Here is a 17,376-nt window from a genome sequence, read left to right on the forward strand (position 1 = left end):
GCATTTTTAATTCTGGGGAAATAACGACCAACTTTAGTTTTGTGAGGAATAAATAATATTATAATGACTATCATCCTTCAATGTCACTACCTAAATTCATACCCATCTCATTTCATTTCTGTTCGCTTCAGTCTTTATCAACCTCCTTCCCTCGTCCTCCCTCTTCCGTGTTTCTTGGGCACCTGGCACATAGTAGGCATTTAAAAAATTCCACATGGGATAAATCTTTGCTATTCAAAGACCTGAAGCTTGAGCCTCATTTGGGAGTTCCTTGAAAATGCAGACTCACCCTTACTCAGGCTTCCTGACTCAGAATCTGCATCCTACTCTAAGTGATTCATCTGCACATTCAAGTTTTGGAAGCGCTGGAAGAAATCAGTCAATGAAAACCAGGGAAATTGGCTGGGAGCTCATCTAAGTTAAAAGATGACAAAACCCCAAAATGGAAAGTAGCAGCTGAGATAGTAGAGAATATTGAAAGGATTTGATGTGATCCTTACAAGCTTTGCAAATCCTTGTCCCTAACCTCTCCCACCCCCATTTGAGGAATAGCTGCTTTAGCACCTGGCATCCCTGTTCCAGGGGGAAAAAAAAAAAAGTGAAAAAAAATGTCCACAACTTGGAAATGGGCATAGAGACTACTGTAGATCCTTTCAGTAAAATGCTGGCCATGGGCCTGAGAACCCTCTCCATTGCCCCCTAGCCCCCAGAATGGTCTGATTCTATAGGGGAGTGAATCTTTAATTGTTTTTGGCCAGGCTATCTTATAACTCTTCAGGGACAGAATATGAATTGCGGAGCTGATAACAATGCAAATAATTCTCCATAACAATGTAGGTGAATTTTTGTCCAGTAGAAAATATAAATCATTACAGATAAATTCTCTTTTGAACCAGTTTTTAACATCTTACTGATTCTCTCATTAATTAAATGAGTTTAGTAAAATCACTGGCACATGTTCTTTTTATATTTGTAAGTCATGGTTCCACTGCTAGAATATCCTTTAGCCACCCTTGAACTACAAGCTCCTCAAAGGCCAGGCCCGTGCTGCAGTCCTATCTGAAACCCCAGGGCCACGACGCAGAGCCCAGGACTCAGCAGGTGGGCACACGGTGAACTTCAATCAAACTGATGAACAGATAACAAAGGGGAAAAGGACTCAAATTGGTAAGCAGTTTTTTCTCCCTCTTTGTGTGTGGACTTGATTTTCAGAACAATAGGTGGGATGAGAGCCAGGCCATGAACACTGAATATGAAAACTTAGGTGGGCTGTAATACCCTTATTTATGGCTGGGTCTATAAAGGAACAACAGGAGAGGAGATTGACGTTGAATAAAATGTCCTGAGAATGAGATCAAAGGAAGATGTTCTACAACACATTTTTTTCCCCAAAAAGTGGTGGTATACACACACACACACACACACACACTGAATCGTGTGAATGGTGTGATGATCCAGCTATCACTGACTTCTGGCTTCTATGACAGCTGGAAACAGCTTACAGTGTAGAGTCATATATTGACCCATGCAGAAGGGGGATTCCAGGATGGCCAAGCATTACTACTAAAACATCCCTAAAATTTCACTATGTGTCCCTCAACGTTGGACATCCCTAAACAAGTCTCCATTTTTTGGCTGCTCAATGAACCATTAAAAGGGGTGTAACCTTATCTATCCTCCAAACCGCAGGTAGCAGGAAAGGCGATACAAATGGTTAATGCACCCCTCTCCCTCCAACACATACACACACACACACACACACACACACACTCGCCCCCAACTCTGTAGTAGCTGTAAAAATGAAAAAACTAGGGGGAGGGGGCGGCAATACGAAAATGCACTGGTTATTTCTGCTTTTGGATCAAGCAAAATGTTTCTAGATGCCATGGCCTATCTTGCCTCTGTGAAGGTCAATAACGCCTAAGGAAGTGATTCTCAAGCAGGCTCCTGTGCTTCTCATTTCCCTTGCCCTAAGAAGGAAGCCTGGCTTTTAGCTAATGGAACTTCCACTTGGCTTACAGCATTATCGATTTTTACTTTCTTGGAACCATAAATATTGACAACCGTCTCAGCAAAATGCCGGCACCACGGCCAACCCCCCCCCCCCCCCCCCCCCCCGCCAGCAGGCTGACACGGGGCCATTCTGTATGCAAATCAGAGTCTAGCCCTCCGGAAATTATAAATGCTGATCCCGGGAGAACCAAATTCATGATGAGACACCAGGGGGATCCCAAGGGCACTGCTTCAAAGCTTTGTCAAAACTTCACCTGATGCAGAAACTCTTCATTTCATCACATAATGAAAGATTATGTGAAGCTTTCCAAAGGGGGAAAAAAGTACACAAAAACTTTTAAATGCTCTTGCCAGGAGAAATCTCCAGTGAATTAGGATATAATCTTTCTCACCGTCTAATCAATCTCTTCCTTCCACAGTCCAAACACAGGGTTCCTCCAGGGGTGGATGGTCTGTGTTAGACACACTGAAATTCATTATCTCATCTGCCTGGTGCTACTGTTTCCAATAAAGTGTAATTATGGTGTTATTGAGCTCCTTCTCACTTTCTCAAAGCCATGCTATAAACTTTGGGTCTGTGAGCAGTTACTTCCCAGTCAGTCTTCATTAAGCTGAATTGTCTCAGAACAATGTCTATTTAATCAGCAGGGTGCCTGCTAATTTTCTTTTTTAGAATTTGTATTAACGTAACAGACCCTGCCTTAGATACTACATGATTACAACTTGACATCTCCTCCACCTTCAAGAAGGCCCAGTGGCCACCGGATCTGGGGTTAGCTGGTCTCAGAAGATCCGCTCCCTCACCCTGTCGCTGTCCAGCTGGGATCCGGGTGGCTCCTGGGATAGCCTGCAGCGCTTCTCACACACGATGGCGGGAAGTACACGGTGCTTTGTAATCGTCTCTATCACACCAGAAGTCTAAACTCTGTGAGGCAGGGGCTTGCGTGCTGTTGTCTCCCCCCCCCAGTGCTCATTTGCACAGTTCCCCTTTATATGGTAAAGAGTGACACAAATATTTGTGCAATGCTGGCCGCGCGTCCCTCCCCCACACCTCTGACCACGCCTGGTGCCACCAGTGGTCAGAAATGCAACGTGCTCAAAGGTCCAAATCGCTGAAGAAGAGAGAAAGGCATTACGCATTTACTATGTGCATAGTTTTAACGCTGGGCAGGATATAGAGGGCCTTGTCGGTCATAATAAAGAGTTGGCTTGTACAGATTTTGCTAGATAGAGCTGATTCTCAAAAAGAAAACTGCAAGAATAAACAAGTACAATGTAAAATGGGGGAAAATGTTGGTAATAAACCTAAGATAGTATGATTTCTCAGGGGAGGGAAAAAAATCAAATCCAATTAGGTATTTTTCAGACTGTATTTCCATCTTCTTTTTTATTCAGGCTTCTTTACCTTGGGTTTTGACTGTATTTTTTTTTTTTTTTATCCCCACATCAATGAAATCATCTTCAGGGAAGCAGTTTCCTTGGCCCCTCCAGCCTGGTTTTGCAGTGTTATAAGGAGCATAGAGTGGATTTCCTCTCTGAGGCAGCCAATTTCCTAAGCAATTAAATGCTGTTTATATTCCAAACTCTGTGCTTGGGTTGAAATTGTCAAGCTTGATATTACCTGACTGGTTGCCTGAGATGTATCCCCAGCTAGTTCATTCTACTGTAACTGCCATCTATTAAATTTTCCAATCTGTTCTCTCAAGGGATCACACAGTACTTGGCGAAGGTGCAGCTCCTAAATTCTGCAAATTATACTCATCTATATAAATATATATTTTTGAAATGGCGAAGCTTGCAAATTACTTCACCCGATTGACATCCCAATCTGTGATCCTCTCACGGCAAAGGCAATGCCATGTTCCTCTTACGGGCATAGACATTTCTGGGTTGGTTCCTTAAAAAGGAGAGGAGGAGGCCAAGCTTTTGTGAAATCCCTCCGAGAGGTCACAGAACCAAGACGCTAGTTCCTGTCACGTCTGGCATAGCACGTAAGCTGCTAATGCACAATGTGCAGGATATGAAAGAAAAAACTACTTGCTCCACAATCAACATTCCTGGTTGAGGATGTTGCTCTTTCTCATTCTGGCCACTCCTTATGTACACTGTAGCCTGGATGGAAAAAGAAGATGATGCCTGTGTTTGCGTTTTGTGTGCTTTTTGTTAAAGGGACACCCATGGCCTATGTATTTATGTCTGTAAGACAGGCCGTCCCAGAGCAGCAGAGCACGGGCCGTTGGCAAAAGAGCCCTCGGTAGTTACAGTGGGGGCATTGCAGCTACGATTAGGGGATCCCAAGGCCTGAACAGGGCATGAGGGCTAGAAGCAGAAGTCCTTTTTAAAAGAATTTTCTTTTAAAGAAACAGAATGTCAACCTCCTATCCTCCTAAAATAGGTTTTGGGCAGCTTTCACACATTGCATTTAGTGAAAACATCCAATCACTTTACACACTGCCAGCAGTACACTAGCTATGCTCTAAAACACTCCAAGGACCAATCACATCTCTCTTCTCATACGAAATCTTTAATGGCTTCTCCGCTGCTTAGGGAGTAAAACCCAAATCCGGCAGCAGCCTTCCGGGCCAGACCATCTGGCCCCAGACTGCTCTTCCAGCTCCACCTTGCTCTAGAAACTTCCATGCCACTCTCAGGTGAGCTGGATCAGGCCCCTTGCCCTTCTCCTGTGCCGCATTCCTCTCTGATTGCTTGTGTTTTTTTCCCTAGGGCACCTGCCTCTGAGCGGAATGTCTTTAAGGCCCTTCTTCTCCTGGGAAAGAAAACCTTGTTTAGCCTGCACAGGTCTCCTCTGTGAAGGTTTTCTCCATACCTTCATCAACACTTGCCCCTGTGTTCCCACAGCACGTTGCTCGTATGTTGGTTGACTGCCCTGTGGTTGGCTTTGTATTGCAGTTAATCATTTACTCGAGACACCTGGGTGTGGCCAGCTACTCTAACCTGACGCGTCCAACGGCCTGAGGAAGGTCTGACCGTCATTTGCCCGTAGATGCAGACGCCGCTCAGATTACGCGACTCCGATCAGTAATGGAAGAGAATTCACACATACGTGGGATCCCGAGCTAAAATCTGGTCCCGCCCCAATCATCTGCAGTTCACGGGTCAGGTACTAAAGCCTCCATGTGGCTTAATCCCCCATAGCATCCAACGTGTGAAAGGAGCACAGCAAATTCTGAAGAAATGAAATGTACTCGTTTTTATTCCTAATTATTCTGTAGGTGTCAACAGTGTCCCTTCAACTCCATCTCAGACGGCGAGGATCCTTTTCTACCTTTCTCTTCTACCCTCCACAGACCCCAGCGCCGTTTCCCACGGGCGTCAAGGGGGACCCTGTCAAGAGTCCAGGTGGGCAGAAACTCCAGGACCCGCCCGCCCACGGGAGACACTAGCCTCGCTCGGGCAACACAGGTGGGAAGAAGGAGTCCGCGCTGGGGCTGCTGCGCATGACTCTCCCGCCCTTTTCCACGAACCGTGCTGAGTGACCGCACACGTACGCACGCGTGCACCGAGAACACCGGTGGGAAGGGGCAGGGCTCCGTCCGGACAGCAGGAGGAAGCCAAGCGTCTCCTGCTTCCGAGTGACCTCGCGGGCACGCACTCAGCACGCCTGAGGGACCGAGACGTCTGGGGCGGGTCATGCGGGGATCGCGGTGGGTCTCTGGGGGCGGGCCGTCCCTCCCCCCCCCCCCCCCCCCCCCCCGGGCAGCGACGCGAGGGCGGCCCCCTACCTTTCAGCTTGTCGGCCAGCAGCGCGGCCTCGTGCTCCGAGTAGTGCATGATGGCCGGCGGCGAGGGCGGCCGCAGCCGGTCCTCCTCCAGCTTGCGCCGGTGCCGCTCCTCGCGCGCGCGCGCATCCGCTGCTTGCATTCCCACTCGTAGAAGTCGTCCCTGGCTTGGGCGAAGTCCACGTGCAGGCGGCCTGAGTCTTTTTTGTCCGTGCTAGAGCCTAATCGCATCCGGTAACCTGAAAGGAACGGAAAGGCCGGTGGCGTCACAGTGTCACGACCGTGATGAGGGCATCGTTTTGTCCGGGCTCTCAAGGCACCCTGGGGAGCTTTCGCCTTTTTTTTTTTTTCCCCCAGATGAAAGGCACTGCATTCTTCCCACAGGAGGTGGGAAGCAATTACCCTTCTCCCCAGTGATGAGGAAGTACTGCCAAGTTCAGCTGATTACGCATTTGGGGATAAACACACTTCTGGGAGGTGTCTCCGAGGGTCCCCTACCCATCTTTCAAGCCACTGTTGCTGAGAGGATGACCTCAAGAACCAGGGCACTTACCGTAACTCCTTCTTCCCTCTGGCTTCCAGGAAGCTCGGAGACAAATTTAGCATGTAGCATTTTCCCCCTCTCTGCGTTTCTATGGCCCTGGTGTTACATTTTCAATTTATGGTAACTCTATTGCATAAGTGTTCTTAGATTCTTTTTTGGAAAAAGGTGGAGTAGGAGTAAATAAAGAATATCTATGGTATTTAAAAAGATCTACAAAGTAAATTCCACAACACCTCACTCATAGGTTATTGCTTCATTCCCCTAGAAAATGCTGCTCGATTCTCTCTCAGCAGCTGCAAAAGCCACAATTACCAGGCAATTTTGCAATGCTGTTTTATTTCCACTTATCCTCTGGGGCACACGGGAGAATATTTTACCTTCAATCAAGAGGCCTCACCGCTGCCTTCCTTACAGCCCTGGAGTACCTCATCTGGCATGCAGCCCCGCACAAATTGTCCGCGCAATCTTTGAGGCCATGGGAGCCTGTGCAAAGAGCACAGAGCTAGACCAAAAAAAAAAAAAAAAAAAGGCTCTGGAAGTCTTTGGGGGATTTACTGCGAGCTACCCAACTTATAAAGATGATGTGCAGAAACTTGATCTGAAAATCAACACAAACAGAACCGAAACCAGCCAGCCAGCCTCACTTCAAATGAAGAAGACTTGGCTTTGAGGCTGCTCTTCCGTTTGGGGCGCTCAGATTTTAAAAACATAAATTCAGGTCCCAGCAGGATCACAGCTGTGGGGGCTGCCAGAGGAGAGAGCAAAATGAGCACTTTTGCTGGGTAGGGGCTTTGCAAATGAGACGCCGCTGTGAAATGCCAGGCTGCACTACACTGGTGTTCAGGATCTCCGTGGTAGATTTCAATGGATTATCTCGGCATTTGGGTTGAAAACTCAGCTGAAAATCCCTGCAGAGGCTGACTTCTTCCCTGTAGGGCACTTCACACCTTTGAGAAGTTACAAATACAAAACAGATCTCACATCTGATTCTTGTTATGCCCTTCTCACTCCTAGGTTTAAATGGTGTTCTCTAAAATTGGGAAGATATAACAATACCTATCAAAACGCAAACATCCGATCACATATGCGCAGAATTCATGCTAAAGCAGAGAGTATCTTGGTTCTGGGTCATAGAAACTTAACAAGTCAGCCGGCCACTGTGACATATACATTAACAGCTGAGCGGACAGCACCGCCTAAGGCTGGCCAGTGGCCCTGGGTCCAGAGCTAGGACCCCCTTCTGCTCATGTCCAGAGCATCACTTTTCAGATATTTCTGGTTCTAAAAAGTACCCTCTCTTTTACCAAAACATCATCATTAAGGCCTTAAAAGAGATCTTGATGAGGCTGAGTCTAAAATTAGCTTGGTCTTCAACTGTCCTAAAATTAGGCCTTCCAGCTGGGTATGGGGTTGCAGGAGCTCACACACAGGACGAGCAGCCTTCCCTCCCTCCTGCCTCTCCAGTTAATCGGCTTTTCAGATCTCCCCTGGACTGACGTACAACCTCCCCAGGGTGGCTGAGGCAGAGCTGGGAGACCCTGTGCCTCCAGGTAGGGAGGCTGGAGGTAAGGCCTTTGCTGTGGGCTCCTCCTGCCGCAAAGGGGCAGACCAAGGAGTAGTCAGGAGCCTGGCTCAGAAGCAGGACCAGGGTCCAAGTTGGGAAGAGCCTAGCGTCAAGGAATAAATACAGGAATACCTTTCACGTGCCTCAATTTGGGCCTGTTCCCCTTTGGCAATGTCTCATGGGGTTTCTGATTGTGTTGAAACACTGTGTTACATTGGACCTGAAAAGCACTTTTGATCTACTCTGACCCTCTCGTTTAATCAGGTGGAGTAAAGTAATAGTTTTATTGGTAGAGCTGTCGTTACAACCCAGGTTCCCCGGGGCAGGTCTGTGAGAAACGAGACTCAGTCCTTTTTTACCATCTTCAGGATATTTGTGCTAAAAACAACCATTTGCTGAATGGTTCCTATTGTTGCAGGTGCCCTGCTAAGCACTTAATATCCATTATTTTGATTCATTCCTCATAGTAATCCTATGAGTTAGTACTGTTACTACCTCAATTTTGCAGACGAGAAAATGGGGGTCAGAGAGAGGTTATCTTGCCTGAGGCATGTGAGACCCATTGCCATGCACGCGACAGAATCCCCAACTGTGTAATAGATTACTCTGATGCTATGGCCCAAGAATACATGAAAATAAAACACACAGCTATGTGTGTGTTGTAAAACATTTTTTCTATGTTTCGTCTTCCATCTCTATTTTAGAATGCTTTCAGATTCCACCCCCCACTCCCTTGGTAAGGTTTTATTGGAATAAGGGTTTTAAAGTTCTCCATATCGCTACCTGGGCTCAGGAAAGTTGCAGCAGAGTTGGAATAACCCCAAGGCTTCGGGTTTGCAAGGGAATTCCATGGCAGCAGGAGCTGCCTGCAAGAATTAAGCCTGGCAGTAGCATTCAGATTTTTTTTTCCCTATTCTTTTCTCACCTTCCCTCATTAGCTTTGCCTCAGGAATAGAGAGGTGGTGTGCAGAGTGACAGACTGGAATATGCAGAAGGAGAGCGTGAGGGAATGGCAATGAGTTGAATCTAAGCACACATCTCTCTCAAACCACATATCAGTACCAGATGTGTAGCTCTTACATTTGGCAAAGGCCTCGAGGACAGCCTCGGTACGCTCGCTCCAACACCCACGGGCAGCACTAGGTCCAATTTCAACATTAAAAATCTCCCCCTATCAATTGGCGCCCAAGAAGCGGGTATCCTGGGGTAGTCTTTACCAGGATACCTAAATGCGCTAGCAATTGGGCAATGATATCGGGCCTTCCCCTAGGACCTACGGACTACTTTCTGCAAGGACACTGATCTTGATTTGGTACCCTGGGGTCTAGAAAGTGAACCACTTCTGAAAAACTGAAATTATGCTGGGAGAGTACTTTATTCCCCCAGGGAATTACATCCCCTAATAATAATGGTCCTCGGTATTCATAATATTGCTTTTCATCTAATAAGCACTTGAGAACATTAATTAGAAACTCAATGGAATTCCTGAAGACTGGTGGTGGGAAACCCTTCCTGCCGCGAGGTGCCCTCACAGACTTAACATAGAGCTTCTGGCAGCCAAGGAAAAAGGCAGAGGTCCTCCCTTTCCAGCCCGAACTGTGAGGACTTTACTGTGCGTTAAGGCAAAAGGGAAATAAGCTGATATTAACATCACAAAACATAACAAAATGTCTAGAAAACCCCTTATGTAATGCAAAGTACCGGAAAGGTAAATGGCTTTATCAACCATGAATTCCTCTGCAAAGCGAATGTGACAAAAATTCTTCTTGCTTTTCCGAATGGCTGTAATATCACCGCACTGCTCAAAGACTTCTTGAATGATTTCCTCAGTAGCATTTTCTGGTAATCCTCCGACAAACACGGTCTTACACCCGGGAGGTCGTTCTCTTGTGGAAGGAGGTGGAAGATCTAATGATCACAACAGAAACAGAAGGGTATGCCGTTTATTTATTTATTTATTTATTTTTTTTTGCGCTATTCCTGGTTCACCTGGCGAACGTGGAACTTGCAGAGTAACTTTCTCCACTCTGAGTCGTGATAAACGTCTACGCGGACTTACATTGATGGCGGGCTGCCCTATTTTTACCTCCTCTCCCCTCCTCCTCCCAACCTTTACTTTCTGTGGTCCTTTCTACACAGGGTGGCTAAGCTTGTCCACGAACAGAGATGAAGCAAATGTTAGCGTAATTTAATTTCTCCTTCATAATATAGAAGCCCTGAAAATGGGGGGAAAAAACTTCACGAAGTACAAAGCATGATGAGACGACAGCATGATGGAAAACTGGGGCTTGTTATCTGCTTTGTCCTGCTGCGGGATAAAGGATCAGCAAGGCGGAGAGCAGGACCTGTGAGCATGCGCAGTACTTGCTCTGCTGGGGAAACACGAGGCCTGAAGACAACACTTTTTTTTTTTTTTTACTATTCACATTTAAATGAGCCAATGATTACATTTGGGGGAGGCTGTAGGAAAAGATAAAACGTACACTGTCACAACATTTTACCTAGTTTATATGTAGATTACTAAAGCAATCGCCTGAAAAGTCCACTTCAAAAAGGCAACACTGATTAATCTGAATAAAAAAAAATTCTAGCTATTTAAGCCCATGAACTTAGTATCTGAGACTGAATTAAAAAAAAAATCTGGCTCATTTATTTCATCAAATATATGTTTCCTTCAAGCAAATGCCATTTGGCCCAGAAACTCTGAGATGCGGGCTCCCCCCCAAATTGCTAACTGCCAAATTAATTCAATTTTCCATCTAGCAAAGCACATTTCAGAGTTTTTCTCCCACATTTGTGAAGATGGATGGAAATGCTCACATATTTCACACTATGTTTTGCAGCAAATGCTAGACTTCGTTGCGTGCAAAAAGATTCTTAATGCTGGGTATATACATCCCATCATGGCTTCACGATGTCAGTTCAGCTCCTGGATGGAACCCCTGGACACAGGCCCATACATTCGTGCTAATCTAGAGACAAAAGCCTCATGCCCAATGGATCCCCACTTTGTGCATCCATGTGGAAGAATTCTGAGTCACATCTGAAAGTGCATGCGATGCTACGTTAAAAAAAAAAGGGAAAGAAATTTAAATTGAGGAGCATATATTTCTCACAGGTATCACTTACTTGGATTTTGAGGGAAAAGAGTACAACTTTTGCAGTGGATTATTTCTTTGACGACAGCCACTTCTGTTGGCGGTGGGGGTGGTACAAGCCCCAGGCCTGGTATCATTGGGTTAATGGGGGTGATCCCAGTCATCATGTTGAGGCCTGGATCAAAGCCTGGGACACAGATTGAGTCTGTAAAGTACACAAGATAACATTTTGGCTGGGAGGATCTTAAATCAATTTTCATTGTTATTTTTGCTGTTTTCCTGCAAAGATTATTTGACTTTATGCTTTCTACCTTTTTTTTTTTTTTTTTTTTTTAGGAATGTCTCCCGGCATAAGATGTAGCATTATAGAAAGCTATTCCAGAAAGGTAAAGAGAAAATAAAAAGATGAACTTAAACCTACATGAAAAGGAAATTATATCACTTAAAACATTAACATGGCAGAACAGAACATAGCATATTAAAGTGTAAAACCATGCACCATGAAGCTTTGCTATTGTTGCGAATGTGATTTTCTGTTTCTTAACATCGGTGTATTGTTTACGCTGGCTGCCTTATGACCCAGAATGTGGGAAGAATATCATTTAACATTGAAGTGCCCTGTGAATCTAATTGTCAATCTGGTTTTATCAGAAGAGCCTTCTTATCCAAGTGACCTAGATTTGGAAAAGTTCAATTTATATGTGCATACTTTATAATGATGCATTCAGGTCCAACCTCACCTATTTCCCCCAGGAAATAAAAAACAAAGAGTGATTACTATGGCTGGGTTAAGGACATGCAGGCACAGAATCAGCCTGCATACATTTCTGCATTCCATTGGATAATTTCACTTTCTTCCTATAATTCAATCAACAAATAAATAATTGACCACCCTCCTGAAATCTTTATGCCCTGTTATAAAAAAGAAAAACAAAAAACAAATTTATGCTCTGTATAAAAAAAAAAATGAGGGGCGCCTGGGTGGCACAGCGGTTAAGCATCTGCCTTCGGCTCAGGGCGTGATCCCGGCATTATGGGATCGAGCCCCACATCAGGCTCTTCCGCTATGAGCCTGCTTCTTCCTCTCCCACTCCCCCTGCTTGTGTTCCCTCTCTTGCTGGCTGTCTCTATCTCTGTCGAATAAATAAATAAAATCTTTTAAAAAAATGAAAGGGGGCCAAAAGAATGGGTTTTCCAATATAAGCAATTAACTGTTTTTTTAATGTGGTAATGAAACAAGTAATTTCAATGGTGATATACAGGGATGTTCTTTTCCTAAATAAGTAAGATTTATTTACAAGCAGGGAGTGTTAGAATACTGTACTGAGTATCAGAGAGTAGCTGTGAAGGGTTCCCTCCCCGGAGAGTGTTTCTGTTTGCAGAAAGCAGACAATCTCACTGGTGGTGTGATGATGCAGGGAGACACACAGGCACACACGCCACCAGGAGTGGTCATGGTGACCCTCCGCGACTCCTCCGCGATGAACTCCCTTTTTCTTTTCTTACTCTCTTATCTTTTCTCCCTCCTGGATATTTCCGCTCTTCCTCTGGGTTGAGCAGAATAAGCAGGGTGATCGTGATCTATAACCCCCAAGAGGACTGCTGTCCCATTTCTTAGGAAATCCATCTAACTTGAGAGTGTACTGGCATGACTTCAATGAAATTAGGTTGGGTTGTTTTTTTTTTTTTCTTTCCAATTTTGGTTTTGTTAAAAAAAAAAAAAACAAACAACTTGTAAATATAAATCCAAGTAAGCATTCTCATTCAAAGGGATCACCTTGACATTCTAGGTACTTCCTCTGTAATCGCGGTTCTCAGTTTCTTCATCTGTAACATGGGACTGTTTGGCTGAATAATCTCTTGGGGCCCTGGTAGTCCAGGATTCTATGCTGACATTGCTCAAAACAAGTGATATAGAAGAGACATAAAATCTGGCATGTGACAGAGACAAGATTCACACTTGGGTTATTCATTCAAAATCCTCATAAAGTTTCGCAGGTCTTATCCTCATTTTACAGATAAAGAAACTGAGGCAGAAAGCGGTTGAGTTGGGATCCCCAACATCACAAAGCAATCAAATGGCAGAGTCAGCACCAGGCCCTCGGTCTCTGGCTCCCTATGTAAACACGTCTCTTTTGACTACCTTCAAGTCTCCATGTAGAATGACCCAACTTGATCATTCACCTGATACACGTCACTACTAAAAATTTTCCCTGCTCTTAGAAAATAAAGTCAAGACGTATCCTTCTGATCCAGATGCCAAGTCTAAAGGACGAAGTTCGAGAACAGAATGGTCTTCAGTGGCATCATCCCTGAAACAACAGATTGGCTTTCAAGGTGAATATAATAGAAATTGAAACACTGGCACGCGTATGCCTTTATTTAATCTCACTCCGTGCATGAGATCCGTCTGCTTCTTTCCTGGCCCGGCCCTCACTGTTGTTTGCCAACACAGGGTGATTTAAGGCTGAAACCGCTCAGGACAGCGAACCCTGTGAATTACAATAACCAGATGTTTCCCACAAATGAGATGAGAAGCCCAGCGCTTGCATTCTCTTTTAGTTGTAACAGACTTCTGTTTCCTTTCTGAAGGCCAAATAAATAAATACATCTTTAGAAATGGGGACAAAAGACAGTACTCTTGAGCAAAATATTTTAATATAGAGCAGGAGTTACTTTGCTTTTTCTGAGACATCAATATGAAGAGACTCTGAGGTTTAATGAAATCTGCATGGTGAGTGCAGTAGCTTGAAAAGAGCTTAGAAAGGAATTAACACTTAAATTATGTTGGACCTCAAAGGATCTGAGATTCAGTATTTGAGAGGAGGAAGTAGGGAAGGATTAGACTTTATTTTTAAGTAAGAACCCATTACTTTTTAACAATATATGAACAGATGGAAATTGTTTTCTCAAATAGCACAGGAACCTATTATGTACTAACTCATTAAAGCAAATGCACACTTTTTGGGAGTCTGAGAAAGACACATGCACAGGAAGACAAAGGTGAGGAGAGAATGCAAGGTCTACGAGTCAGTGCCTTGTCTTGCTTAGAAAAGCTGCCCCTGTGAACTTCAGAGATAATGAGTTATAATTCCACTCAGGGAAAAGAGGAAGAAGGCTTAAACTGCAGCAAGAGAGAATCCAATTAAGTATAGAGTAGAACTTTCTTTTAGAAATTGTACTTAAACAAGAGGCAGGGTTATTTATTTCCAAGACCGCAGCCCTGTCCAGCCTCCCTTTGTACCGCAGACAGCAAGCACAGAAGCGCCAAGGCCAAAGCTCAGCAAATGTTTCTTTCTCGTTGTCAGTTCCCAACTGGACAAGACACAACCAGAAACAAAAATCCTGCTTACGGATTCATACGTAGTCCGGTGTTTTATCAATTAGACGACCATGTTGCAGAGGGCAGGTTACGGTTTTGTGTTCAGGACGTTAAGAGGCATGACAGTTTCTTTCCTTCATTCATTTGGCATTTCCTGGGCCCATCCTACTGCCAAGATATGGAGTCAGGAACCGTAATATGGTCCCCACTTGGGGAAATCACCGTGTTTAAGGAGAACATGAAAGATGGGCACCAAATTCAGCAGAAGAGTTGAGAAGTGTAAACCAAGGCTGACAGAGTGGCCCAGGAAGAGACGGGCCGGGGACAGCCTCATCGGCCTGGGGGACTCCAATCAATGTCCATGCTACAGCATGGTGAGCAAGCGACACTGTGACCGGTGTCCTGAGGCGCCACGGGAGTCAGATTAGAGGAGAAGGGATCTTGCCTTTCAAGCTAGTGCATTCTGACTTTATTCTCACTGGGATGGGCCTCCAGTGAAGGTCAGATGTGCACTTTGCCAGGCAGAGGCCCCCCGCCGGCTGTGCTGCACCTCACCCCTCCTTCTCTATTTGTCCACTGCCCCGACCAGTGGCTGGCCCCCTTTCTGCCCTTTCCCATCAACGCCTCACTGAAGTCTGATTATTTGAAATGAGAACTCGACCCCACTTGGAAGAAAGGCAATAGAGGCCAGTCTTGGTCAAGGCAGGGCCTAACTAGCTTAGGTGTGGGTGTGGATGCTGGGCTGGGCTGGGGCTTAGGGGACAAAGATACACTGTCAGCACCAGGAACAAGTGTGGCCCAGAAGACAGGGCACCACATTCCAAGAGAATAATAAGAGGAAAGAGGCAGTAATCAGGCTAGAGGTTAGCAGTAGGTCTAGTCCTGGGCAGAGACAAAACACAAGAGCGGGCAGGCCAGCTTTAGCAGGAGACTCCCTTGGCAGGTCTTTGGGCCTGAGCCAGCCTGATCTAGGTTCTGACTCAGTCCAGGTGCAAGTGAGTTTTGGCAGCAATGTGACAGGGTCAGAGGCTGAGAGAAACTGACAATCAGGGAGGTCACCTGAGCTGGGATTCAGGCTGGAGAAGGCAGGATCCAGACACGGGAACAAAAGCCTAGGGTTTGTGGAGGGAGATGGGCACCCCAGTTATCAGTCCTGGGGTCTGGGTCATAGCACGACCCGGGTTAAGCCCAGCTGGATGCTGAGTCCTTAGAAGGCAGGGCCAGGGCCCCAGGGCCCCCTTCCTTGTACCTGAGGCCCAGACGGGACCTTGAGTCCAGGGACATGCCACGCTTGTGGGGGCCGGGGCAGAGAGACAGGCTGGAGAGGCTCTGAGCAACATGCAGAAGCTCCCCTCCTTTCTCCAGAGGAATCACCTCAGATTATGATCCATCATCACTGGACAGAGAAACTACGTCGTGACACATGGGCGCGTTCTGTTCATTGCAATTGACAACCCTACCCTTCGGCCATGTCAGTTACACTCACAGATTATTAGAGTACATGCTTTTCTTTTCATTCCACGTCTTCCTTTTCTCTAATACTCTTAAAAATCATTTCATGGTCAACAAACGAAAGCAGTTTGCAAAAAGGTGAACTCGAACTGAAAGGACCTGGGCACCAGCTGAGGGGCCCTAGGGCTGACCGGTCCCTTAACCTCTCTGGGCTTCCGTGTGTTCTTCAGGTAAATGCGAGCATGAACACCAGACGTACCACCTCCACAGAATGGGAGCCTCAGAGAGCACGGTCCGTGTGCAAGCAGCGTATCAACGTGTTAGGAGCCCAAATCTGCAACCGAGTGTACCCTGCGATCAGGCCCTGAGTCTCCCACGCACTGGTGGTGCGACCTCAGGACATTGAATCTTCCTAAGCCTCATTTATAGTACCTGCAAATTGGGGATAATCATATTTAAATTTTAATATTCTTGTGAGGATTAAATGGGATGTAAAAAAAAAAATCTGAAGTGTTTAACATAATGTTCGGCACATGGTGAGTACACTACAAATGGTAGCACTTATGTGCAATGTTAATAAGTACGTATTTTATGTATGATATTTATGTAACCTTATACAACTATGTTATTAATACTGTAGACACATAAAGGATCATGATGATGACGACGAAGTATTTCTTTTGACAAACATCTGAGTGCCTACTAGGTGTTGGAAGTTCCGCTAGGTACTTTGCCTATAAAGATATTAAATGAGTCGCTCCTTCAGTGAAGTGACGGTCTGGCGGCAAAAAGTCCTGAACAGAAAATGACAATACTGTATGACAACTGTTGTGAGACATTTAAGTAGGAGGCGATAAGCACAGAGAAGGCGAGCACAGAAAGCAGGCTGGAATACAGGTTTGTAATGGCTTGAATCGTATCTCTCTGAACAGAGAGGTTGAAGTCACGACTCCCCTGGTACCTGTGATGTAACTTCATTTAGAAAAAGGGGCTTTGCAGATGTAATCAAGTGAAGACCATGTCATACTCAATCTAATACGACTGGTGTCCTCATAAGCAGAGGAGAGACACAGGCTCACAGAGAAAATGCCATGTGACAGCGGAAGTGGAGATTCAGTGACGTAGCTGCAAGCCAGGGGACACCAAGAATCGCTAACAAAAACCAGAAACGAAGCAGGCAACAGATTCTTCCCTAGTTCCTTCCCGGAGGGAGGATGGCCCTGACAAGCCCTTGTTTTCTGACTTCTTGTCTCCAGAACTGAGAGAATGATGTTTCTGTTTTAAGTTGTCACAGAGTTTGTGGTACTTTGTTAAGGCAGTTCTGGAAACTAACTGGGGGGACAGGGTCATGATAGGAATGCCAGAGGGGGTGATAGCTGACCTGAGTCTTAAAAAGGATGACTTCTATGGGTGTGTAGAGAAGATACTCTTGGGGCACCTGGGTGGCACAGTTGCTTAAGCGTCTGTTAGTTTCAGCTCAGATCATGAACTCAGGGTCATGGGATCGAGCTCTGCGTTTGGCTTCGCGCTCAGCACGGAGTCTGCTTGAGATTCTCTCTCTCCCTCTCCCTCTGTCCCCCTCCTGCTCATGCTTATCTCTCAAATAAATAACTAAGTCTTAAAAAAAAAAAAGAAAAGGTATT

The 17,376-nt window shown here is 45.6% G+C and overlaps 1 protein-coding gene and 1 long non-coding RNA gene across 2 annotated transcripts in view; one reads left to right on the forward strand and one right to left on the reverse strand.

The window, feature by feature from the left end:
• The window catches only part of ENOX1 (ecto-NOX disulfide-thiol exchanger 1), a 238,732-nt gene that overhangs the window by 144,804 nt on the left and 76,552 nt on the right, over positions 1–17,376 (reverse strand). Inside the window, 4 exon segments of the mRNA XM_045796762.2 lie at positions 5,757–5,877; positions 5,880–5,992; positions 9,563–9,769; positions 10,991–11,164. Coding sequence (XP_045652718.1) covers positions 5,757–5,877; positions 5,880–5,992; positions 9,563–9,769; positions 10,991–11,164 — 615 coding nt within the window.
• On the forward strand, positions 10,839–16,093 carry LOC148109363 (uncharacterized). Its single transcript, XR_015725945.1, has 4 exons — positions 10,839–10,979; positions 11,296–11,345; positions 13,183–13,296; positions 15,964–16,093. It is a non-coding gene; the product is annotated as an uncharacterized LOC148109363 (long non-coding RNA).

This window comes from Ursus americanus, chromosome 10 (genome assembly GCF_024610735.1).
Source record: "Ursus americanus isolate L20-20 chromosome 10, mUrsAme1.1.p, whole genome shotgun sequence".
Lineage (NCBI taxonomy): Eukaryota > Metazoa > Chordata > Mammalia > Carnivora > Ursidae > Ursus > Ursus americanus.